The 26633-nt window shown below is 35.3% G+C and overlaps 1 protein-coding gene across 1 annotated transcript in view; it reads left to right on the forward strand.

Moving 5' to 3' along the window:
* Positions 1–26633, forward strand: part of LOC148950892 (uncharacterized) — a 97588-nt gene that overhangs the window by 21130 nt on the left and 49825 nt on the right. The window contains exons 5-11 of the mRNA XM_089090498.1: positions 1983–2236; positions 5596–5809; positions 9903–10094; positions 13878–14063; positions 16661–16846; positions 20461–20652; positions 22488–22679. Coding sequence (XP_088946624.1) covers positions 1983–2236; positions 5596–5809; positions 9903–10094; positions 13878–14063; positions 16661–16846; positions 20461–20652; positions 22488–22679 — 1416 coding nt within the window. The remainder of the gene's footprint in view (positions 1–1982; positions 2237–5595; positions 5810–9902; positions 10095–13877; positions 14064–16660; positions 16847–20460; positions 20653–22487; positions 22680–26633) is intronic.

A 26633-nucleotide genomic window follows, 5' to 3' on the forward strand; every position in this document is an offset into this window, starting at 1 on the left:
TGAATACCCCCCGGAAAATACCCCCCCCCCCCAGAAAACACTCCCCGCGGAAAATACTCCCCCCCCCCCAAAAAAAAAGGACAAAATACCCCCCGTGGAAAATAAGGCTTTCCAAGTTTGAGAATTTTATTTGAGTTTAATTTTTTAATTTTCGTATGGGGGTGGAATTTTAGTACTTGTATATTATGCGCCACTCACCCAAGTTTACGCTGTGTAAAATTCGAGAATACACCGTTTTTTTTTGTTAGTTTCTTCGTTACTTTAGAAATAAATTTGCGCTATAGATTTGCCCATTAGGGGGGGGGGTAAGCATAATGGGTCTGCATGCAAAATGTGTTTGGTACAATTATTCTTCATATTAGATAGATAGACAAATAAGTGTATTTTAGAGCCAAATATACGGCCATGAACAAAGTAAAATAACAGAAACGAATATAGTGGCTGGGAGAATTTTAAATAGTTTCCAGGAGATGAAATTTTAAGAAGAAATTTTACGCTGGGTGAATTTGCAAGAATTCATATACGTAATTTCTTTATGTCTTAGTTTCTCTTTGCCCATTTAATTTTACGCGTGGAGATGTTAAGGGTAATTGTCCGGGGTAAATCTTCGCCAGGATTGAATTGTCCGGAGGATATTTCTATGGGGAGGGGTATTTTTCGTGGGGTAGGGCATTTTTGGGGGGTTAAACACACCCCCCCATTAACTATATTTATTTATGTTATTTTACTCTGTTCATGAGCGTACAATAGACTTCAAAATACACTTTTTTTTTTCAACCTAATATGCAGAATAATTTTACCAAACACATTTTGCATGCTGACCCGTTTTGCTTACCCCCCCCCCCCCCCCCCTAATGTGCAAATCTATAGCGCAAATTTTATTTCTAAAGTAACGAAGAAACTAACAAAAAAAACGGTGTGTTCCCGAATTTTACACAGCGTAAACTTGAGTGAGTGGCGCTTAATACACAAGTACTAAAATTCCATCCCCCTACGGAAATAAAAAAAATGGGAGGGCATTTTTTGGGGGTTAAACACCCCCTCCCCATTCACTATATTAATTCATGTTATTTTAATTTGTTCGGTGTCTTATATTTGGCTTTAAAAGAAACTTATTTATCTAACTATCTAATATGCATAAGAACTTCACCAGGTAAATGTTTCAAATAGCCCTTCTCGGCTTTCCCCCCCCCCCCCCTAATGTGCGAATCTATAGCGCAAAATTATTTCTAAAGTAACGAAGAAACTAACAAAAAAAACGGAGAGCTCTCGAAGTTCACACAGCGTAAACTTAAGTGAGTGGCGTATAATACATAAGTACCAAAATTCCAACCCCCTACGGAAATTAAAAAAATAAAACTCAAATAAAATTCTCAAATTTGGAAAGGGTTATTTTCCACGGGGGGATTTATTTTTTTTTTTGGGGGGGGGGGTATTTTCCGGGGGAATTAGAGTGGAAGTGGAAGAGTGGAATGTGACGGAAATTATAAAAATAAGGTCCAAAGTTCTTTTGATGTTTCGACCATAACTGAATTAGAAAGAAGGATTCCTGTCTTCACGATTTCCAGAATTAGCTAATCCACATCAAGTACAATTCAACCTTCGTTACCTAATGTTATGTGTTTTTTTTCAAACGGAAAATTAAAAATTTTCACTATACTCGAGGACAAAGTAACAGCTATTCAACCCTGATTTTATCTTCAAGTTTGTTTTTCAGGGTAGATCGAAGTTTTTGGCTTTTTACACAGGCAGTTTTTTATTCTCCTGTAAAAACATTTAGGAATAAAATCTTTGATTACCAGATATTGAAGCCTGAAAAGTGGACTTTGTATATTATCATACAAGTTTTTCGCCTTTTTTTTTAATCTACTACAAACGCAAAATACAATTTGGAAATTTTTGGATTGTCAGATCCACTCTTTAAATTTCTTTGTTTTTAGACGCCAGCAAACTTCAATTTTTCAGTTGTTTTTTAATTCCAGAAACAAAACCACTACAGCAATATGGTGAAGTCAATAGACTTGGAGGTGTTTTTGCAAATGGACGACCCCTGCCAAATGCAGTAAGGCTAAAAATCATTGAGCTTGCTCAATTAGGAAGACGACATTGTGATATATCTCGGCAGTTACGGGTGTCCCATGGCTGTGTTTCGAAAATACTTGAGAGGTACCACGAAACTGGATCAATTTTACCAGGTGCTAGTGCTGGCACAAAGCCTCGTGTCACCACTCCTAAGGTTAGTTTTGATTTAAACCTCTTCAGTGTGAGTGTCGTATCTTCAAAACAAGAGTTGAACGAAAACCGGAACAATGACATCAATCAAGCGTCTTCCGCAGTATCTTGACCTAAGGCGGTGTGGTAGCCTACCTTAACGAATAGATCCATCTCGTCCATTAGAAACTTTTTTAGTTTGTGTGGCCAATTCATTTAAAATTTATTGGTCGCTCTTGCTATAGTTTGTAGAACTTGGACAAAGAAATCCGAAGAAGTGACAGAAATTTCAGATTTAATGAAACTTGCATCATAGGGAAGTGTTTTTTTTTTTTTTTTTTTTTTTTTTTTTTTTTTTTTTTTTGATTAAACAGAACCGAATTTTCTTGTAAAGTTTAAAGTGTAGTGCCTACAAATGTTCTAGTATACATGTTAGGAAATCGCTAATAAATCTCATAGAAAATATCGTTTGAGTGATTTGGCAGGTTTGGAAGTTCCTTGTAGAGCTGGGAAAATTCACTAATGGGCTCTCTGTATTTGAGAAAGTCAGCCAACGCTAAGGCTAAGGTATCGAATGGTCTTAAGGTTAAAAACGGTCCCAAAGTGTAAGGCTTGTGTTCCATAAATTCGAATTCATTTTTTTGTGATTTAGAATCGTTTGTGTTTATTTGGGAAATCAAGTTCAAATAATGGACCATAATCCTTAAAGCTACGGAAGCTGGGCCAATGAATTTTAAAAATCACGGAACATGATTAAGACCTGCGTATGTTCCTATAATCCATATAATGAACAAGTTTTGCTTTTCGCAAGACCCTTCAACAGGCAAGAGCCCAGCAACTTTTTTTCAGGGGGAGGTGGGCTAATCATGAAAAAGTTTTCGGGGGTGTTCTCTTAGTAAAAAACAAACTTTGTTTAGTATTTTTTGTAAAAGTCCCCTGAAATATAGGATTTCTAGAGGAGAGCCCTGGGCTCCTAAGCCCTCCATGGGTGATCCCTCCCTAAAAATGCTCAAGTTAAAAAAATACCAAAAATTACAAGGAGGGCAAATAGGACTTGACAATATGTTTTAGAGGTAGCTAACAGTGAAAAATATTTCATGAAAAGATGGTTTCAACAAAGTGAGAAGACACATAGGGGGTTTAAAAATAATTCTGATTAAGTTACCAATAGGGTGCATAGACTAAAAAATTAACATTGGATTTATTCAGCTTCCAAGGGTCTATTTTATACACAAACGTCAACTTTTTCAATAACTTTTCTCTCCCGTATAAAATTTCTGCTGCAAGTCCTACTTACGGTTGTAATATTATATTAATATGAGTGTCGTAATTGTCCAGAATGTCCTTAAGGATGCCCATCCCAGGCTTTTTTGCACTAACAAAGAAGATAAAATATACCACCTAATCCAAAAATGCCCAGGCTGGATGCCCTGGATGCCCAGGCTTTTTTTGCACCAACAAAGTAGATAGAATATACCACCTAGTCCAAAAATGTCCAGGCTGGATGCCCTGGATGCCCAGGTTTTTTTTGCACCAACAAAGTAGATAGAATATACCACCTAGTCCAAAAATGCCCAGGCTGGATGCCCTGGATGCCCAGGCTTTTTTTTCACCAAAAAAGTAGATAGAATATACCACCTAGTCCAAAAATGCCCAGGCTGGATGCCCTGGATGCCCAGGCTTTTTTTGCACCAACAAAGTAGATAGAATATACCACCTACTCCAAAAAAGCCCAGGCTGGATGCCCTGGATGCCCAGGCTTTTTTTTCACCAACAAAGTAGATAGAATATACCACCTACTCCAAAAATGCCCAGGCCGGATGCCCTGGATGCCCAGGCTTTTTTTTGCACCAACAAAGTAGATAGAATGTACCACCTAGTCCAAAAATGTGTCATATACACAAACGGCAGCTGAACTCCCGTTAAATGTTTGTCCTATTTTGAAAGACATTTACTCAAAATAAGAAATAATTTCATTTATCAGAATAGAAATATACATGGCATTATTTTTAAAACAGGCACAACTGAGAAGTATATTGAAGACTAAAACCTTAATTTAAATTTTTTTATGATTTTTTGGCGAATAAAAACCTATCATTGCTCGGACATCACTGCAATATCCGTTATTTTCTTATGTTAAGTGTACTAGTTGATAAATTCTTCTCCTTTTCTGCAAAAAAGGTTCTTCAATGAGCAACTTCGAACTAGGCTTTTTAAAACCGGACTGAACGATTTAAATGGATATAGTTTGCAAGATTAGATAAACTTCAAAGTTTCTTTATATTTTTTGGCTATTCTTCTGTCCTGATGTTTTTGGAATCGGTTCAACTTTTAGGACTGAACATAAGAAAATGCTGTTGAAACAAAATTTGAAATGTATCTTGTAGCAGGAGTCTTTAAAATTAGTCTAAAACTTGGTGGTAGCTGATTCTGGCAGCAATCCTTCGTAACCTTTTAAGAAAATCCATTACAATGCAAAAAATTCTCAGACAAAATTGATTTAGTTTTAAGCAAAATCAAATCATTCACTAGACTCAAAGGGGGGGGGGGGGTTAAGGTGGATGGCACTATGGTTCTATTACAGAAATTCATTTTCATTGTAAATTCTGTTCATTTACTGTATAGACTATAATTTTTGATTATAGACTGTTTCTGTTTGACATATTATAGACTCGAGTTTCTGCTCATTTCGAATTTTAAATTTGTTCATTGTTTTCTTTCGATTAACTTGATTTTTTTTTTAAGTTTAGTCCAGCAAAGAGACCTGTAATAAATTATCGGTGGAAGTTTTAATTTCAGTTAAGTTAATTTCAGTAGTTCGAGATCACCTGACATTTTGTCAGTCGTTAAGATGGCTAGACTCTGTCGGTAGACAAAATGCTTCGAACGATATAAAGGACCTTGAATAAAAAAAAGGGAAACGGAGTCAATTTTCTCTTGTCCACACAGCATACATTTAGTTTTGATAAACTGATCTTTTCAGTTGGCCTTTTGGGTGACAGCTTGACAACAAAAATTACCAAAATATTGACAAAAGCATATCACGCAGTCAATTCAAATATTTTAGATGAATTGTTGGACTAACTAATCGTATAATTCAAGCTACTTGATTAAACTGAATTATGCAATTAGGTTAGTCAACTAAGACAACCTAGCTGATTAAGCTAAACCAAGCTAGCCGAATTCATTTGCGTAAATTTTACTTTCTTGAGATAGCACATTTTTAACAGAAAGGGTCAAAACATTTTTTTGAATTTATTTTAATGCCCAAAAGTTCATTTGCCAAATCCAGTTTAGGTTTTAACTATAATATCTCCATTTACATGTATTATCATTATTGTTGTTATTTATAGCAAAACACGAAATTATGTTTTAACCTTATAGGTCGTCAAGTATATAAAAGATCTAAAGAACAAAGACCCAGGAATGTTTGCCTGGGAAAGCCATGACCGATTGTTGGTCGACGGAGTATGTGATAAATTCAATGTTCCTTCGGTGAGTTCAATCTCAAGGATCTTGCGAAATAAGATTGGAACACTAGCACATAAAAATGGAGTTTCGCATACAGGTTATGATGGCGTAACGAAGCATTTCCCAGGTATGTTTAATATCTTTCATGCTTAAGGTGTATTTCATAAACTTTAGCATAGGGTCTAGCTTATATTTATGTTATTCTGAATAAAATCCTAAAAATTAAGAGAGATAAAAAAATGTCTTCAAATAAAAGCAAATAACAATGTTAAAACTTGAAACAAAAAATACCCCTCAAAATATCACTAATATGATTAGGGATGTAATCCCCTACCCCTTTCTCAGTTTGCACTACAGTGGGATTTCTACTTAACGGAACAGTTTTTAGAGTCGAAACAAAATAGCCCTTTTGCAATTGTAGGTGTTTTATTTACCAATTGCCTTCCAAAACATTTATCAATTGCCTTTCAAAACGCTTAAGCTGAAAGTTTTATTGTTTAAAGTAAGAACAAATAGATAAGTCCTTTCGTTCTGGAGGCACTGTAAAAAAAAAAAAAAACTTTTTTTTTACTACTTTGCTCTTTCATTAGAGCATTCGGGATTAAGGCATCGGTGGGAAAAAGTCAAACAAATGTAGAACCTAGGAAGTGACAGCCCTTTTCATATACAGAATAATTTCTGTCCTTTTTTAATTTTAATCTTGCTCTTTTATTTTCATTTGGAAACTTGTTTTTTATGTTCATTTTTAATGTCATATTCGGTATGATATAATTACGAGCGGACCCCCCTCCCTCCCTGATTGTATCTGGACTTGGACCTGGACACTTAAGTTCAACTTTTGGATAACAACGCGTCGAAAATGGATGAAAGTAGCCCCTGAGAAAGATAGTCCCTTGAGATTTTTCTTTTTAAGATTAGCCAGTAATGTCAAAATAATTTTTCAAGAAGTGAGTGAGAGAGAGAGAGAGAGAGAGAGAGAGAGAGAGAGAGAGAGAGAGAGAGAGAGAGAGAGAGAGAGAGAGAGAGAGAGAAACAGAGAGAGAGAGAAAGAGAGAGAAAGAGAGAGAGAGAGAGAGAGAGAGAGAGAGAGAGAGAGAGAGAGAGAAATAATTTATTAACCAAAATAACGCTTACATAATCTTTCAAAAATCATCGGGGAAACCCATTGGGTATATGGTGGTTGTTTCCATCCTTATAATCTAAGAATATATATTCACACTTCACCTATATCAAAATCACAAAAAAAAGGAAAAAAAAGTAGTGAAAATATAACAACTTTTAACTATCAGCACACACTATTAAACAATATCGTCGATAAACCATAAACGACGTAGAAACGAATTACTAGCGACACATACTTTCAGCTTAAATCATTAACAACTTCCCAGAAGGTAACGTTTCAACCCACTCTTGAACTGGCTAACATTATATGTCACCTTTATACCCTCAGGGAGTGAATTCCACAGCTGCGGTCCTGCAAAACGCGGAAATAAAGATCCGCGTCGAGTACTCCGATATTCAGACACTATCCCTGAAGAAGGCCAGTTTCATAACAATGATAAACCGAGTGGGACTTAAAAATTTCCCAAAAGCACTCCGGTGAATAACGATTCAAACGTTCATAAACGAAAATAGCTAGTTGATAATCCCTAAACTTATAAATGTTTAGAATTTTCAGATTAGTAAAGCAACTCAAAGTATTATTTTTAAATCTGACATAATGCCCTAAGACACGAACAACTTTATTTTGCTAAATCTGAACTCTTTTAAAACTTGAAACAGAAGAACTAGTCCACAGCAAACAACCATAAGATAGATACGGACTGATAAAAGAATGATAGAGCATCATTAGAATTCTTGGTGGGACCTCATTCCTTAGTCTTCTTATAAGACCCAATCCTCTTTCCACTTTTGCTGCCACTGCATCACAGTGTAATTTCCAACTCAAATTGCAATCAAGAAAAAAACCTAAATATTTGACACTAAAAGCTTGTTTTAAGAATACACCATTCAGACAAATTTTATTTAAAATAATGGGATTCTACAAAAAGTCATGAAATTCATCCTTAAAACATTAACAGATAGACAGCTACATGTCGTAAAACTTGCCAGCTCATTTAGGGCCTTAATTGCCTTTTCAGTCAAAAGATTTTCGCAAGATGATGTTACTGTATTACTGATAGTTTTCTGAGGGGGGGGGGTATTTTACAAGAAGGATATTTTCTGGGGGTATTTTCCAGGGGGAGGTAAACGCATAGAACCTAAATACTCCTATATTGAACAAATAAAACTCCCGGGTATTTAAACAGCATACGGTTTATAAAGTTAAAATGAAAAAATAGAAAAACTATAGAATAAGTGTATCTGCAAAGAGGAGAAATTTTATGAATGAGGGTAAGGATTGTTTGGAGGTGGAATGAGACAATGACCCCCTCTTTTAGGCCCTTGATCAGAGTTTGAAAATGCTCAAAAAGTAAGAATTGAACGAGCACTGGCAGTAAATAAGATACAACTTAAGCGACTATTTTATCCATATAACTGATAGCCGTCTTCTACAGAAAAAAAAAATGTAACCGAAAAAATAAATGAAAAAATGAATATGACAAAAAAAATGAAAAAGAAGTTAACCGAAATAGCGCATAAGAAACTAACTCAGATGCTGGACTAAAACCACAAAATATATATAACTTATTCTGAGCCTCAGCTTCGTTGCCTCACTAAGTTTCAGTCCAGTCTGACAAAAAAGGCCTGTGGATACCTCCCATTAGGTTTGTTAAAATTGGAAGTATTCCTAATTGTTGTATTAGTTGGGGAATATTAAATTTTGTAGACTTAAGGTGCTATGGCTTGGTTTTCGGACAATGGCTTATACTTATTAATGCTGATTTTGCTTTATTTTGGATTTGATTTTCGGATTATCGGGTTGGATATACTGTTTTGTCCTAGGTGATTGGATGGATGAGTAAGGTCTAGACCTTATTCAAGTGCTCATTTATCTCAGTTACTAAATTAGGAAGACATTTTTTTTTTTTACCAAGTAATTAGAACTGTAATACATTATATTATTTTTTTTCATTTTTGAATATTTGGTTATTTTATTTGTTGACCTTTTTATCTTTTTATATTATGAGCTATAAAATATTTTATAATTATGACCTATATTTATAACTTGTGTATTTTGTATTTTCTTACTGTTACCTGTTGTGTTTTCGTTATAGTGGTAACTATGTGTTGTTACTGTATTATTTGTTATTGTTTTTTTTTTTACTAAGAAATGCTAATTCGGCCTAGTAGGATTTGTCATAGTTCTTTTGCCAATAAATATCTATCTATCTAACCTTATATACCTTTTTTCCCCTAGTTTGATTCTATATAACACTAATATACTGAAAAGAAGGGCATTGATTGTCAGCCTCCGTCGAAAGTATAATTTGACAGGAACCTTTAAAATAACTATGATTCCTTTACAAGAACTCAGCGGGTTTTTTTTCTCTAGTGTGAGTTTCAGGCATATGAATGACTATACATCCATATCCCTGAAAGTTCAAGTAAGGTGTTGGTTAGAACCAAGGTTAGGACTCAATCAAGAGGACTAAATTAAGCCTTAACAATAGGCCTTAATAAGACAGTCATACAATGCTTTATTTATGTTGAAAATTGTGAAGCTTATCCTAGTTTTGTTGTGACTAAATAAAATAATAGATGTTGTGTCAAATTAATATCAATACTGTCAATTAGACTAACATTATAGACATCGAGGTGAACATGTGGAGCAATAGTATAGTAGCCTACATAACATCAATTCAAAAGATACTGCTTCCCTCTGAAGATTATTTAAAGACGAGTCCAATGGTGAAAATGTGATGTATTACTTCTTAAAAATCATCTTCTTTGCCCAAGGTTAAAAAGATCCCCATTGAAAATTGTAAGATAGACTTATCCAAGTCTAGGAGAGTTTCACTTTCCCATTTGATTCAAAGGTTCAAAGGATCCCTAATGAAAATTTTGAGACAGACTTATCCAAGTTTAGGAGATTTTCACTTTCCCATTTGATTCCGTGTTCTGCCATGGCCTTTGCTGTTCTCCATAGGACAAAGTCCATCAAAATGTTTCATATAAAAGGGGATACAACGAAACCCTGCTTAAATCCAAGAAACCAGCTACTAACCTCATTTCCTGCATTGTAGTTTATTTATGCAGACTAAATGGTATTCTTTTAGACTTGAAAGAAAAGGATCCACTGTCAACTGAAGATGCTGCAGTTCAGAATGTCGAAGATTCCATTTTGGCAAACGGACCCCTTTCTTCAGTCACAGATTGTTTTTCAGGTTTCAAAAGTATATTTGATGTTGTATTCCAACAGGCTGAGGCTTTCTCTCAACGGTTTGAAATGACTAGACCAAATGTTTATGGTAAGGATATACCCTATCGTATTCTATTCGCTACTATTTTTATTTTCCAATTATAAACCTAATATTCGTTATAGTGAGGGTCCTGAGGTTTGTTTTATTTATATATTTGTTTTATTATATATATAAGGTTTGTTTTATAATATTGTTTCTCTTCCTAATAATGATACAAATAAAGAGACTTTACGAACTCATAGATCTCTTAGAACTCTTAAAGCACATGTTCATAACGTTGCACGTGCTCATGTCGTCGTTTAGAAAACGCCTTGTAAATCTTCTATAATATGGAATATCAATTATGTTTTACCAAAAGCTAAATTGGATTTTATATTCTTTTGGAAAGAAAGGTTTAAAAAAGAATATTTGGAGTCAAAGTTATAATTTTTACAAATACTACTGTATCAGACATGTAAGACTGCCGGATATTTAAACTGTATACGGTTTTTGAAGTGAAAGTGAAAAAACAGAAAAACTATAAAATAAATAGTATCTGCAGAAAAATTTTAAATTTGATCAAAGAGGAAAATAATTGTTTGGAGATGGAATGAGACCATGACCCTCTCTCTTATGCCTTTGATCAGACTTTGAGAATATTAAAAAAAAATTATAAGAAGTCATCTCCAGAAAACTTTAAAAAACGTATCAAAAACATGAATTTGGTCTTTAATCCCTCTTGAAATATGGGAATATTTATGGTCTAAGGTGTTATTATGTAAGTAAAGAGCAATATTAAACCCCAGAATGAACAGACTTTGCACCATATAGGACAATAGATACAACGTACAATCAATACTTAGTCTTGGCAATCAATAAAATACAACGTAAGCGAATATTTGTCCATATAACTGATAGCCGTCTTCTACAGAAAAATATGTAAAAAGTTAACCAAAAAATGAATACGAAACTAACTCACTCAAAAACAGATTGATAGAACAATGTTGAACTAAAATCACCAAAAGTTTATAACTTATTCTGGGCCTCAACTTCGTTGCCTCACACGAAATTTCAGTCACGTCTGACAAAAAGGCCTGTGGATTCCTGCCATTGGTTTTGTTAAATTTGGAACAATTCCTAATTGCTTTATTAGCTCTTTTTCCAGTAATCTTTTATATCTTCTTCCTCGGGTCGGATTTTATGTGGCACTAATATACTCCAAAGAAAGACATTAATTGTTAGCCTCCGTGGAAAGTATAATTTGGTGGGAACCTTTAAAAGAGCTATGATTCTTTTCCGATGAATCAGTGGCATATTTTTTTTCTCTAGTGCGGGTTTCTGGCATATGAATGAGCACAAATCCATATCCCTGAGAGTTCAAGCAATGGATTGCACCAAGCTTGCCAATTTTAAGAAGTATTACAGAGTAGATAAGTGAATCAAATTCACGTATAACATCATGTCCAGCAAAACAAAACTCCTTTCCGTTAACTCAGGGTTGATAAGAGCATTTGCTATGACAGAAAGTGCTTCGACACTGCTAGTTCTTTTTTAATGACAAGTCAGTATGGAAATGTATTGTAAAATGGTTTCAGTTCATCCCGAAAAAGAATCTCGGAAGGTTACAATCAGAGGCTGCGATGGTGATGGGTCAAAAATAGGGTTACTAAGCTTCAGTTTTCTCTTCCAAGAAACCGGAGTAAGGTCTTCAAAACAAAATGCTTAAGGAGAACTTGACTCCAAGATTATTTAGGCAGATATGCGAGGAGTTGAATTAAACTTGATGCGCCGTAGTGAGTTTTGAAGAAGAGACTATTTTCTATATAAATTTCGTCTAATACACGTCTTAAACCTGAAGATCTGGATACGAAAACTTAAATATAAAATGAACTTATTGTTTCTCCTCATATATATCATTGGGATATAATAAAGGATTGTTATTTTTGATTTCAGAAACGAGCTTGAACAGTACGATTGTGCTCTACCCTCACAAAATAGCCATCGTTTGTCAGCCGTTGTTTCAGGCCAAAAGTTTTTATGAAATTTCGTTTGCTATACCCAACTGACGTTTCTTTTAACTTTTACAGAATCTGAACCAATTTTTTCACATGGGAGCAACAGTGGCTCTCAGCAAAACGTAAAGCTTAGCCTATATTTGTTTTACAGCAATGTCTTTTTTCCTGATTCGGTTTTTCCTGCTACATCTTGAATTCACTTTGTAATTGCTTTGACAAGCGCAAATTTTCATAATTTTGTACATATACAAGGTTTTATCTTGGAATGCGGCAGACATTTTCGAGAGGGCCACCATTTTGGCAAATTATAAGGAATGCAGAAATATCGATATCCTGGTGACTTTGGGCTTGGATCTCTCTTTCCGTTTGTAAATCTCATATAAACTACAAATCGCAAAAACGTAAATCCTAGTGTATTAATAAACTTGCTATATAAGAGAGTTGATGGTTATTATAGGAATTTACTGTAATAATTACCCATTAGGCATTTTCAATTTGAGGGTTGGTTGTATGAAAGAAAAATTAAGAGCTAAGTCTTTTTTTGTGGGCTTAGTATATAAATCACTAATGCCAAAAAAATTTGAACTTCCTGAATTTCTTCAAACTAAAATTCCTGACATTGGAATTCCTGACACTTGATACATTTTGAAGAAGGAATCATTTTCATTTTTTAACCCTGAATTTCAGAAACAGCAACTTATTAATGGAGTTAAATACTGCATCTGAACATGTCGAATACCAAACTTAAATGATACACCAAACGCTATCTAATGCAATTCTATACCAACTTAAATTTGAATACCAAACATTTAATTCTATGGAGATAAGAATCAAGAATCGCAGTGAACCTTAGACGTTAACATAGAATCGGAAAAGAACTAACATGGTAAATTTTTTTCATCGCTCCGCTGTTAATGTTCCGAGATGATATTTGCTGGTATATTCAGTGTACTTCAAATACTCCTTAGGGATGTCTACGACTATCAACAAGCTATTCGTCGGTAGCATTATTGTATCATTATAGTACAGAGGCTATAAACATCTATTAAGAGGTCGTAAAATACAAGGGGTCTAATAATCTGGTAAATACAATCATTTATTAGGTAATTCTAAAGATTATAAGGGTTGAGAAACTAGTTTTATATGTTTCCAGGTTCAAATGTTTGTATGGATATGATATTGGACTTGGTCAAGAGGTACATTTTAAAATAAACTTTTTATTTAATTAGCATTGATACGGCAAATATTGCTGTAGCTTTAGTTTTGCTTGAAGTTTCATGGGGTATGTTTACAAAATAGATGCGTCCCATCCACGCCGGGTGCTGAGAATCCACCAATGAGCCTCTACCCCCGGACTAGTGTCGAAGCATGACTCGGAATTTAACTTTATGTTTGTTTGATCTGTGTATTATTTATTGGACATATTTTTTTTAGGTCAATCGAGCAGCATACTTGCTAAATAGTAACCTTTCCTCTTACCGCTTGAACAAAAATGTGCTATTGAAGACTTGGGTGCCATTAGTTTTTTACTGTTTGGTGTTTGTAATTCATTATAAATCATTTTGCGGAGGAGGTCCCCAAACCTCCCTTCCAATTATAGTGAAGGGTTTTACAGAATCTACCTCCCGAATCTAGAGTCCCCCCCTCCGGTACAACTGAAATGCTGAAGTTCCGCTCACGGATCAGAGTAAATTTTCTAAATGGGGAAAGGTTAGAGTTTGTACTCGGGAACAACTACCAGGAATTAGCTTTAGATTGAGAACTGGAACGATTTATGAAAGTACATAAAAAAATAGTTCGTTTATATAGATTTACTTTACCATCTTTTTAAACGTAGAAGAAAAAGACCCATTGTCAAACGAAGATGCTTCAGACCACAATTTTGAAGATTCAATTTTTGCACATGGACCCCAGTCTTCTGTCACAGATCGCAAGCCTTGTATCAAAACTAAAGTTGATGTTGCATTCAAAAAGGCTGACATGTTTTCTGAGCTACCTGTAATGACTAGACCAAATATTGATGGTAAGGATATACCTTAATATAATCTTTTTGCTTCATTTTTGTTTTCTAATTATAGAAATAATTAACCTAAATCATATTCACGCTCCCATGGTGAATACTATTAGTTATATTATGTCACTATTAATACTAGGTGACTGGTTTCTATTTGAAAACGATGAATAATAGAAAGTTTATATATGATGAATGTTAGAAGATGATTAAAAAATGTAATTTAAACGAATATTTTGTCTATATAACTATTAGTCATATTAAACAAAATACTATTAAATAGTTACACAAAGAAATGAGTAAGAAACTACCACATTCAAAAGCACTTTGATGGAATTATTCTTACAGAAAGTGTGTGCTACCAGTTTTTGTGCCACAGGGCCATTGCTGGTACTGGTATTCGGCCCACAACTTCACACTATGCTATGAGTCCCCGGGGGAAGAACAAGTTCTCTATCTGCTATCTAATAAAGAACTAAATGGTATTTGGTGTCGAAATGGGTGAAATACCAGTCACAATTAAATACACGCTCTCAACTCTCGTAATGTGAGATAACGAAAAAATTATTAATAAAAAAAAGAACATCAAAGAAGAAAAAAACAACAAACACAGCATTTAGATAAAGGCAAACGAAACAGCAATCAAATATTCTTTGATTTGGAATATCAGTTATGCTTTCCCAAAAGCCAATTCCTTAACTTAAAGTTCCAAGCTACCCATTGGATTTTATATTCTTTTAGAAGGAAAGCTTTAAAAAGGAATATTTGGAGTCAAAGTTACAGTTGGTACAAATACTCGGTGGCTGGTGTTTACCCACTCGAAAATACCCCAACTCGTAAATACAAGCATTTGTCAGGTAATTCTGAAGATTATAAGGGGCGAGAAACTAGTTCTATATGTTTCCAGGTTCAAATGTTTGTAAGGATATAATATTGGACTTAGTCAAGAGGTACATTTTAAATAAACTTTTTATTAAATTAGCGTTGATACGGCAAATATTGCAGTCGCTTTAGTTTTGTTTGAAGTTTAATATGGTAAGTTTAGTGTACCAAAATAGATACGTCCCATCCACGCCGGGTGCTGAGAATCCACCAATGAGCCTCTACACCCGGACTAGTGTCGAAGCATGATTCTGAATTTAATTTTATGTTTGTTTGATATGTGTATTATTTATTGGATATATTTTTTTAGGTCAGCTGAGCAGCATACTCGCTAAATAGTAACCTTTCGTCTTAGCGTTTGAAAAAAAAAACATGCTATTGAAGACTTGGGCACCATTAGTATTTTACTTTTACAGAAAGTGTTATTCATTATAAATCATTTTCTGGAGGAGGGCCCCAAACCCCCTCCCCATTATGGTGAAGGGTTTCACAGAGTCTACCTCCCGAATTTAGCCCCCCCCCCCCCTGTACAAATGAAATGCTGAAGATCCGCTCAAGGATCAGAGTAAGATAATTTCTTAAACCACATTGGCCTGACATCACATAAAGAAAGAAAAACGAGCAAAAATGGGGTTTTTATAGGCCAAATGAAAGTACTGAAAAAAAAAAAACACAACAAAGTGAATATTTCGAGAGGACTAACGCCTCTCTTCTTCAGCGCGAAACGAAATAATGTATTCAAAAACAAACGCGGAAAGTCAATATGAAAAGAACCAAAAAACCAAAGAAAAAACCAAAAACTTAAAAGATGAATAAAATTTAATAAAAGCCAAAAATTAAAAGAATTAAAACCAAATACCTAACAACCATAAAAGCGAGTTATCCGCGATTTGCACAAAATCCAAAAAATTATGAACTGCCCTCGACGGATGCTAGCGAACAACTGAGAGAGAAAAGAAAACAATTCTTTCACTCAAAAACAAAACGAACCAGCAATTAAATAAGTTCGAGAACTGTGTCATCTGACTTCGGATTGTAATTAATGCATTTCTTGCAGACACCCTTTGAGACCTAAGGGGCTGTTCACGTGTTTGATTATACGACTGGGAAAGTGGTTCAATGTTTATTTCAGGGATTACTAAAGTATCGGCTTCCTTTTGAGAAAACCAAAATATGACTCGTTTATTCTTAAATCACCAGAATCTCTGTTTAGATCTAGACCTAAATGTTGGTATTTATAAATTTGAACAGCTTCTTTGTAGTGCTGGACAATACCTTTGTCATGCGAAATTTGGCTCGCTTGATTAAACAAAATAGTATGGTCTGGTTTTTCAAAAATGTGCTCTGCAAGGGCAGAGTCAAAATTTTCTGGTTTTTTCCGCTTTTTATGTGTATTATTAATTGAACTAGAGTGCTGAGTTAGTCTATTGTTTGGATACATTATTTCTTTTCGCGCTGAAGAAGAGAGGCATTTGTCCTCTCGAAATATTCGCTTTGTTGTGTTTTTTTTTTCAGTACTTTCATTTGGCCTATAAAAAACCCATTTTTGCTCGTTTTTTCTTTCTTTATAGGATCAGAGTAAATTTCCTAAACGAGGAAATGTTAGAGTTTGTACTTGGGAACACCTACCAGGAATTACTTTAGATTGAGAACTGAATTGATTCATGAAAGTACATAAAAAAGTAGTTCGTTCATATAAATTTACTTTACCTTCTTTTTAAATATAGAAGAAAAAGACCCATTGTCAAACGAAGATGCTTCAGACCACAATTTTGAAGATTCCAGTTTGGCACATGGACCCCAGTCTTCTGTTACAGATCGTACGTCTAGTATCAAAACTGAAGTTGATGTTGCATTCAAAAAGGCTGACGTGTTTTCTGAGCTACCTGTAATTACTAGACCAAATATTAATGGTAAGGATATACCTTAATATAATCTTTTTGATTTCATTTTGATTTTCTATTTATAAAACTAATTAACCTAAATCATATTTACGGTCCCAGGGTGAATATTATTAGTTATTTTTTGTCGCTATTAATACTAGGTGACTGGTTTCTATTTTAGAACGATGAGTAATAGAAAGTTTATATATGATAAATGATAGAAGAGGATTAAAAAATGTAATTTAAACGAATATTTTGTCTATATAACGTTTTGTCATATTCAACAAAATACTATTAAATAGTTATACAAAGAAATATGTTGGAAATTAGCACATTCAAAATTACCACATTCCGGTGTTTACCCATTCGAGAATACCCCCACTCGTGGATACAATCTTTTATTAGGTAATTGTAAAGATTATAAGAGGTGAGAAACTAGTTTTATATGTTTCCAGGTTCAAATGTTTGTAAGGATATAATATTGGACTTGGTCAAGAGGTACATTTTAAATAAATGTTTTATTAAATTAGCGTTGATACGGTAAACAGTGCAGTAGCTTTAGTTTTGTTGGAAGTTTCATAGGATTAAATCAGTAGTTAAGCAGGGTTGTGTTCTATTCCATTTTATATGGATTATTTTGATGGACTTTGTCTTAAGGAGCACAGGAAAGGCAATGGGAGACCACGGAATCAAATGGGGAGGAAAAAGTCTCATGGACTTAGATTATCCTGATGATTTAAGCATCCTAGATGAAAGTGTGAGCAAAATGAACGAATTAGAGGTTTTGCGAGTACAGGGTGCTAGGCTCGAAAATTAATGTTGAGAAGACTAAGTCACTAAGGCTAGGAATAAGTGAAGATGAAAAGGTGACGTTGGGTAATGAAAAGATTGATCAGGTGGGCAGCTTCACTTATCTTGCTAGTATTATTAGTAACGATTGTGGGAGCAGTGAAGATGTTACAAGTAGAATAGCCAAGGCTCAGGGTGTTTTTTTCACAGTTAAAAAAAAGTATGGAAGAATAGGAAGATAAGTCTGGAAACCAAGATTAGAATAATCTGTAAAAAAATGCTATAGAAAAACAAGTATACTAAAAAGACTTCTTTCCATACCCTGGGGCGTAAGGAGAAAACCTTACTCCAGTTTTATAAATCACATATAAGACCCCATATTGACTATGGGCTCATTGTATATGGTGCATGTGCAAAGACCCAGATGCAAAAAATTGAAACAACACAAAATGATATAATACGTCTCATATTTGGTCTTAGAAAACACACAAGCACCAAGTTTCTGCTTATGGAGAGTGGATTAACAACAATAAGGGAGAGACGTAGATTTCTCTTGACAAAACATCTTACAAAAATGGAATCAAATAGCTCACACACCCTACATAATTGGTTAAGAAATCCAGCCATGTATAGAGGCATTGCAGATGAGTATGCCAACATTCAGAAGAAGTTCCCCGTACCAGCAAAGTCTATTGCACCCACTTTCCCCCAATCCCCTCCATGGAATTGGTCAAGTCCCATAATAAATACTGGTTTCTCAAAGTGGAATAAAGATTTAACCCCCATTGCTTTTGTCCAGAAAAAATTTGCTGAACTTAATACAATTACCTATAAAAATCACTTCCAAATATCTGTTGATGGGTCAAAAATGAATGAGAAGGTAGCAAGTGGTGCTTTCCCTCCTCACCTAAAAATTGCAATGGGCGAGAGATTATATAATAACTTATCTATAATGTCTGCTGAGTTAAATGCCATAATCATGGCATTAGAACCTCTTAAGGAAAACCAACCTTTGATTGCAAATTCAAATAATATTATTGTATATTCCCAGTCTTTATCAAGCCTTGAGTTGCTGGCCTCAGCTCCTCAGTATAAGTTGGACATCGACACTTATCATTGTCTCAGTATTATAGATAATCTTGCTTCAAGTGGCATAAAAACTTATTTTCAGTATTTTCCTAGCCACTCTGGCATAAGTGGTAATCATCAGGTTGATGAAATAGCAAAAAATGCTATAAATATTGACCAGCCAAGTGGGAGACCAATCCCGATCAGAGATATTTACCGATGGAGGATATCAGAGATTAATTTTAATAAGATTAATCCTATCCTTTCCCCATTTCCCAATAAGTATCTTTCTAAAATCTATCATAGAATTCGTTCTGGAACAAATGGACTAAATTTTCTTGCATTCTCGTATAAGTTTTCTAATTCAAGTGGTTCAATTCCCCTGTCCCCTCTTTTCAGGCATTATAATATGAATAATGAAACAATTGACCATTGCCCATTTGAATGTAATAGGCTGACGTCTGCACAACATACCTTGCTTTGCAAACTGTTAAAATGCTTCAAACACCACAAAATCTCACTATCAGCCAAGAGCCTAGCCAACTATACCGGCACACAGAGCATAGAAATCGACATATATCATCTCATAATTGAACTCCTAGAGTCAAAAGATCTACTGAAAGATATCTGAAATTATCTAATAAATATGAGGCAATCAAGCCTGTAGCTCTGTAGCCCACAGAGTGAAGCAAAAGGAAAACGGGTAAATAGTATCACTGAAAAGCCCGCCTGCTGTTAAATAGAAGAAGAAGAATAAGAATATTAAAAGCTACAGTGATGACAGTGGTCAAATATGGCTCTGAAGCATGGACGCTCCAAAAAGCGGATAAAGATTTGCTAGATTTTTTCCAGAGATTTTGCTTAAGGATTGTTCTGGGTACCCGGCTGACTGACCGTATGTCAAACAATAGGCTATACGAAAAATGTGGTTCAATACCGCTCTCTAGGGCCATAATGAAAGAAAGGTTGAGGTGGCTAGGGCACGTTGTGCGGATGAAATATGACAGATTGCCGAAGATTGTTCTTTTCGGCCAACCGTCTAGGGCTAAACGGAAGGCAGGTCATCCTCGTCTGGGGTGGGAGGACGTCATAAAGAAAGATTTGATGGAAATGGGAACTTCGTGAGCGGGTGTAAAAAGGGAGGCTTTGAGTAGATTGGGGTGGAGGAGAAGCGTGCGTGGCTGTGTTGGCCTCAGGCGGCTCGCTGCTGCGGTGAGTTGTTAGTAGTAGTAGTAAGTTTAGTGTACCAAAATAGATACGTCCCATCCCACCGGGTGCTGAGAATCCACCAATGAGCCTCTACCCCCGGACTAGTGTCGAAGCATGACTCTGAATTTAATTTTATGTTTGTTTGATGTGTGTATTATTTATTGGATATATTTTTTTTTTAGGTCAACCCAGCAGCATACTCGCTAAATAGTAACCTTTCGTCTTACCGCGTGAAGAAAATATGCTATTGAAGACTTGGGCACCATTAGTTTTTTACTGTTTGGTGTTTGTAATTCCTTATAATCTTTTTCTGGAGGAGGGCTCCATTCCCCCTCCCCATTATGGTGAAGGGTTTCACAAAGTCTACTTCCCTAATTTAGAGCCCCCCCCCCCGGTACAACTGAAATGCTGAAGTTCCGCTCAAGGATCAGAGTAAATTTTCTAAACGGGTAAAGGTTAGAGTTTGTACTTGGGAACAACTACCAGGAATAAGCTTTAGATTGAGAACTGGAACGATTCATGAAAATACATAAAAAAAAATAGTTCATTTATATAAATTTACTTTACCATCTTTTTAGACATAGAAGAAAAAGACCCGTTGTCAAACGAAGATGCTTCAGACCACAATTTTGAAGATTCCATTTTGGCACATAGACCCCAGTCTTCTGTCACAGATCGCATGTCTGGTATCAAAACTGAAGTTGATTTTGCATTCAAAAAGGCTGACGTGTTTTCTGATCTACCTGTAATGACTAGACTAAATATTAATGGTAAGGATATACCTTAATATAATCTTTTTGCTTTCATTTTTATTTTCTAATTAAAAAAAATAATTAACCTAAATCATATTCACGGTCCCTAATAAAATATTAGTTGTTTTTTATCGCTTTTAATACTAGGTGATTGGTTTCTATTTGAGAACGATGAATAATAGAAAGTTTATATATGATGAATAATAGAAGATGATTAAAAAATGTAATTTAAACGAATATTTTGTCTATATAACTATTAGTCATATTCAACAAAATACTATTAAATAGCTACACAAAGAAATGTGTAAGAAACTACCACATTCAAAAACACTTTGATGGAATTATTCTTATAGAAAGCGTGTGCTACCAGTATTCATGCCACAGGGCCATTGCTGGTACTGGTATTCGGCCCACAACTTCATACTCTACACAACTTCACACTCGTTCTTCCCCCGGGGACTCATGGCACCCGGGGGAAGAAGAAGCTCTCTGTCCGCTATCTAATAAAGAACTAAATTGTCTTTGGTGTCGAATAGGGTGAATACTAGTCACAATTAAATACACGCTCTCAACTTCCGTAATTTGAGATAACGAGAAAATTATTAATGAAAAAAAAGAACATCAAAGAAGAAAAAACAACAAACAGCATTTAGATAAAGGCAAACAGAAACAGCAATCAAATCTTCTTTGATTTAGAATATCAGTTATGCTTTCTCAAAAGCCAGTTCCTTAACTTAAAAGTCTAAGTTACCCATTGGATTTTATATTCTTTTAAAAGGAAAGGCTTGAAAAAGAAATTGGTAGTCAAAGTTATAGTTGCTACAACTAGTCGGTGGCCTTTGTCCAAGAGGCGCGGGTTCGATCCCTGGCGTGGCCAGTTATTTGGTTTGGGATGCGGGTCAGTGGTGTGACTGTGTAAGCTTAGCCAGTGTCGACCCAGCTCTAAAAGGGTACCTGGAGAAATCTGGGGAAGGTAAGCAGGATGTGTGTGTGAAAGCACAGGATGGCTGGCGCCCAGCCCCCATTGCACTTCCTGGCTGAAGGGCCACAAAACAGAGATCAGCACCGCCGGTTTGGACCTTAAGGGTCTAGTGCCGTCATACTTACTTACTTACTTTTTAATTCTGAAGATTATAAGGGGTGAGAAACTAGTTTTATATGTTTCCAGGTTCAAATGTTTGTAAGGATATAATATTGGACTTAGTCAAGAGCTACATTTCAAATAAACTTTTTATTAAATTAGCGTTGATACGGCAAACATTGCAGTCGCTTTATTTTTGTGTGAAGTTTTCTATGGTAAGTTTAGTGTACCAAAATAGATACGTCCCATCCACGCCGGGTGCTGAGAATCCACCAATGAGCCTCTAACCCCGGACTAGTGTTGAAGCATAACTCTGAATTTAATTCTATGTTTATTTGATGTGTGTATTATCTATTGGATATTTTTTTTAGGTCAACCAAGCAGCATACTCGCTAAATAGTAGCCTTTCGTCTTACCGCTTGAAGAAAAATGTGCTATTAAAGACTTGGACACCATTAGCATTTTACTGTTGGGTGTTTGTAATTTATTATTAATCATTTTCCGAAGGAGGGCCCTAAAACCCCCTCCCCATTATGGTGAAGGGTATCACAGAGTCTAACTCCCGAATTTAGTTCCCCCTCCCCCCCGGTCCAACTGAAATGCTGAAGATCCGCTCACGGATCAGAGTAAATTTTCTAAACGGGTAAAGGTTAGAGTTTGTACTTGGGAACAACTACCAGGAATTAGCTTTAGATTGAGAACTGGAACGATTCATGAAAGTAACTAAAAAAATAGTTCATTTATATAAATTTACTTTACCATTTTTTTTTAGACGTAGAAGAAAAAGATCCATTGTCAAACGAAGATGCTTCAGACCACAATTTTGAAGATTCTATTTTGGCACACGGACCCAACTCTTCTGTCACAGATCGCATGTCTGGTATCAAAACTGAAGTTGATATTACATTCAAAAAGACTGACGCGTTTTCCGAGCTACCTGTAATGACTAAACCAAATATTAATGGTAAGGATATACCTCAACATAATCGTTTTGATTTCATTTTTATTTTATAATTATAAAACTAATTAACCTAAATAATATTCACGGTTCCAGGGTGAATGTTATTAGTTATTTTTGTCACTATTAATGCTAGGTGACCGTTTTCTATTTGAGAAAGGTTAAAAATAGAAAGTTTATATATGATGAATAATAGAAGATGATTAAAAAATGTAATTTAAACGAATATTTTGTTTATATCACTATTAGTCATATTCACCAAAATACTATTAAATAGTTACACAAAGAAAAAATGTGTTAGAAACTAGTACATTCAAATCACTTTGATGGAATTGTTCTTACCGAAAGCGTGTGCTACCAGTGTTCGTGCCATAGGGTCACTGCTGGTACTGGTTATCGGCCAATAACTTCACACAGGCCCGTGGTCACTATTATATAGATTTCTGGAGGGGGGATATTGAAAAAATCCTTCCTTGCTTGCTAGGTGAAACAATCTAAATAAATTGCGCCTCTATTGTTACTTCTTCAACCACTCAACTCTCTCTAATTCTCACGCCACTGGCAATTTATTCGGCTCGAGGGTGGAGTAGGGAAATAATAACCTGGCTCTGATGACTGTTGTTTTTATTCTACCATTTTGACCGAGACCCTTGGATCGCATCTTTCCATGACAATATCTTACCTCGTGAAAGATACCTCAAATATCATTGGATTATTTTCTTATACCAGAACACCTGATTTTCTCTCGCTCTCTCTAAGGTTTACCTAGGCGAAGAGGATAAAAGTGAGCTTACGTAGAAAAGGTAAAAAAAAATTACTATTGCCCAAATTGAGATCACAACAGTGTGGCCAGTTGCCTGACACGAGTTAGCGCAGCAAGGGATGCAACAATATGCCATCGGCGCATTTTCTCTATATATTTTTTGGGTCGAGTTCGAATTCGAAATTCAGGGGCATAGTGCAGGCTTAGTGCAGGCATAGTGCAGGCGAAATAGTGCAGGCTTGAGTGCAAACAAAAAAAAAACGATGAAAACGAGGGTGTCACAGACAATATTACCAGATGTGCGTGAACTGTGTGCATTCTGCCTTTTAGAAAGCTAGAACTGAAAATTGGTAAAATTCAGTCTTCCCTTACAGATTCTCACGCCAAAATCTGAAATAGTAAAGTATTTTTTGACAGCTTACATGCGCTTTTGTGGTCAAAATTTCTGTTCTTTCGTTTGTCTTTAGTTTGACGAATAACATTTTTTTCTCAGTTCTCTGGTACCCCAGAGAATTAAATAAAAGCGAGAACTAAGGAAGATCTAACGAACTAATACTTGACAATATTTTAATGTGGTATTTTACATTACTTCCTGACTAATATACAGAATTCGTCCCTATCAATAATAGAAATTGTGATTAAAGAACTAAAAAAGAAATAGGTACTACCAGTCGTACAATATAGATTAATTTATATAAAAAACGAGGAAGTTGAAGGTGCATTTGACAAAGATAACTATTGGACAGGATTTACATGAAGAACAAAAGAAAAATATGTGAAGAACAAAACAGAAGTATGACAGTAATGTAATGTAATGTAACCCATCCACAACCCATCCAAAATGTCTCTCTAAAATGTCATTTAGATAAGTGCAATCAAATTCTTCTTCCTTATGCAATGTTTTTATGACACTGCCATTTCAAGCTTCAAGAAGGTGTAAATTCTTGAACTGAGTTACGAGAACGAAATACTTTGAGCTTTCAAGGATATAAATTAGAAAGATAAGAAAAAAACGAGTCAAAGATAAGAAACTAGACCGGCTGTTATTAATGCACCTATCTTTAAAATTGCAGGGGAAAGACAATGTTCAAAGATTTTTTCAGGGTCACAAAACAGAAGCCAAAGACGTACATATAAGACAAAAGTCTACTTGTCAAGGCCCTTAAAAGTACCCGTTGTTATTATAATTGTGTTTCCCTTTTAATGAACTTCGAATCAGTATTGTACATTTTTTAATCAAATATGTATTTATTTTTGGCTAGTATTCAAGATCTTTATCAAAGTTAGGCAACAAAGAAATAAGATATAAATTTAACTTCTTGAAAACACCGAAACCTCCTTTCATATCACCCAAAATTTACCCGAGAATTTCGTCACCATTTTCATTCTCATCCGATCGGTTTTTTTTATGTCATTATGCATGTCATTGGTAAATCTATCCAGCAAAGCGAGTGTAGAATCGAGGTCCTTGTAGCCCTTTCCCTGACAATTTAGTCAAAGTCAGATGGTCACAATGGGGTTCAAAATTTTCAGCTGCATCCTGTTCCGAATTTTGTGCTTGACAACATTCAACAGAAAACGCTTTCTTGATGAAGCCATTGTTGATCGGTTAGGTTAGCTTAAGACTGAAAGAACTGCTTGAGCTATGTCAAACAAAGGCCTGGGATTCAGCACGTCCTTGTAAATGCCAACGCCAAACAAGAATGATATTGCGTTCACTGGGACCTCGCTTTGGAATACTTCCACCCAGTCCACCTGAAGCAAGTTTCGACACTGATTTTCCAGTTCACCAAGGTCACGTCTTTTAAGAAGAGAAAGTGGCAGCTGTCGGAAGCCTGGCCTCACAGCAGCATTCAGACAAGTTTGAGGAGAGAAGACTTTGATCTTTTTTAAGAACGTGAGGTTATGGGGTAGCTTTTTCATTGTCTAAGAGACTACTACTTTTAGAAAGTTATAGCACCTTCATAGAATTTCGTCTTTTCCCAATCTCGACTTTGATAAGTTGTTAAGGGCAATTTGGAATTCTAATCCAAAATCAACTTTAAAAATAGGTAGGTAAATTTAATTCTGGGCTAGCTTCAAGACTGACATTGATTGAAACGAAGTTTTTATGCAAGATTCGCCTCAACAAGATTAGGATAAGAAATTCGACTTCTTGTAGATGATGAAATGGTCAGCAGAACTTTTTTGGAAGAGCAAGTTTGTTTTCTGAAACTTGCTCGTAGTCACCTTCAAAAGTAGCAATTATAGTTTATTTGTTCCTTCTTTGTGAGGTCTCTGGCCGCGTAAAATCTCTCAGTGATGCTTACGCCTTAAAAATATGAGGATAATTCAAGATAAGAACCAAGCACCTTTTCTACCCCTCTATATTCTGAAAGCCAGCGATTGGACGAGAGCTGTATCATGTTCCAATGTCCTTAGCTCCCTCATTTAGTAGGGTGTAAAATTAAGGGTAAGCCCTGGGCTCACGCATTGGGCTCATTGAAATTTAAAGAATAACATTGCAGAAGTGTATAGTCAGTTGATGACGGTAGGTCTAATCAAACTTTTGACGTGCAAAGATAAAGAGAATGGCAAATACTTTTAAATAGCACAATATCTGAGTTTCACGTTTTTTAACGGAGTCCTGGATATAAAGAATTGTAAATGTCAACTATGTCGCTCGCTTTATCAGTGCCTAATCCTACACATTTCCTTACGTGGATCCCTATTTCTAAAACAATCACAATGTGCATTTATCAAAGCTATGGCAGTAGCTCTCAAATCTTCAATGACTCCCAGAATTGATCATTGATTATTTGATCATTGACCAGTGATCATTTTCAGCTTTGCTGACTGATATCTAATATAAATAACAAATATAGATAAAAATTATGATAATATGATAGCAAACATAAATAACTCCTTGTAAAGAATCAAATATGTGGGCAGTAGTTCTAAGCCTGTTCTGAGCCAATTATATTCAACCAATATTTCTTAAAAAGGATATATAGATATTTTTTAACCCTATAGGACTACAACATTGCATTACACTCTAGTGTAGGTGTTCTGTCTAGGGGTTATATTCTTTTCATCTCTGTTTTGTGCTTCATTCCTACTGCATGGCACTTAAGATCAGCTAAATGAGCCCTTAAAGGGGATTTACATACTGAGCAGTATGCTGAATTAGCGTCACTATCAATAGGATTCAGCCAGTC

This window comes from Artemia sp. Qi Xiang Cuo, chromosome 6 (genome assembly GCF_049724085.1).
Source record: "Artemia sp. Qi Xiang Cuo chromosome 6, ASM4972408v1, whole genome shotgun sequence".
Classification (NCBI taxonomy): domain Eukaryota; kingdom Metazoa; phylum Arthropoda; class Branchiopoda; order Anostraca; family Artemiidae; genus Artemia; species Artemia sp. Qi Xiang Cuo.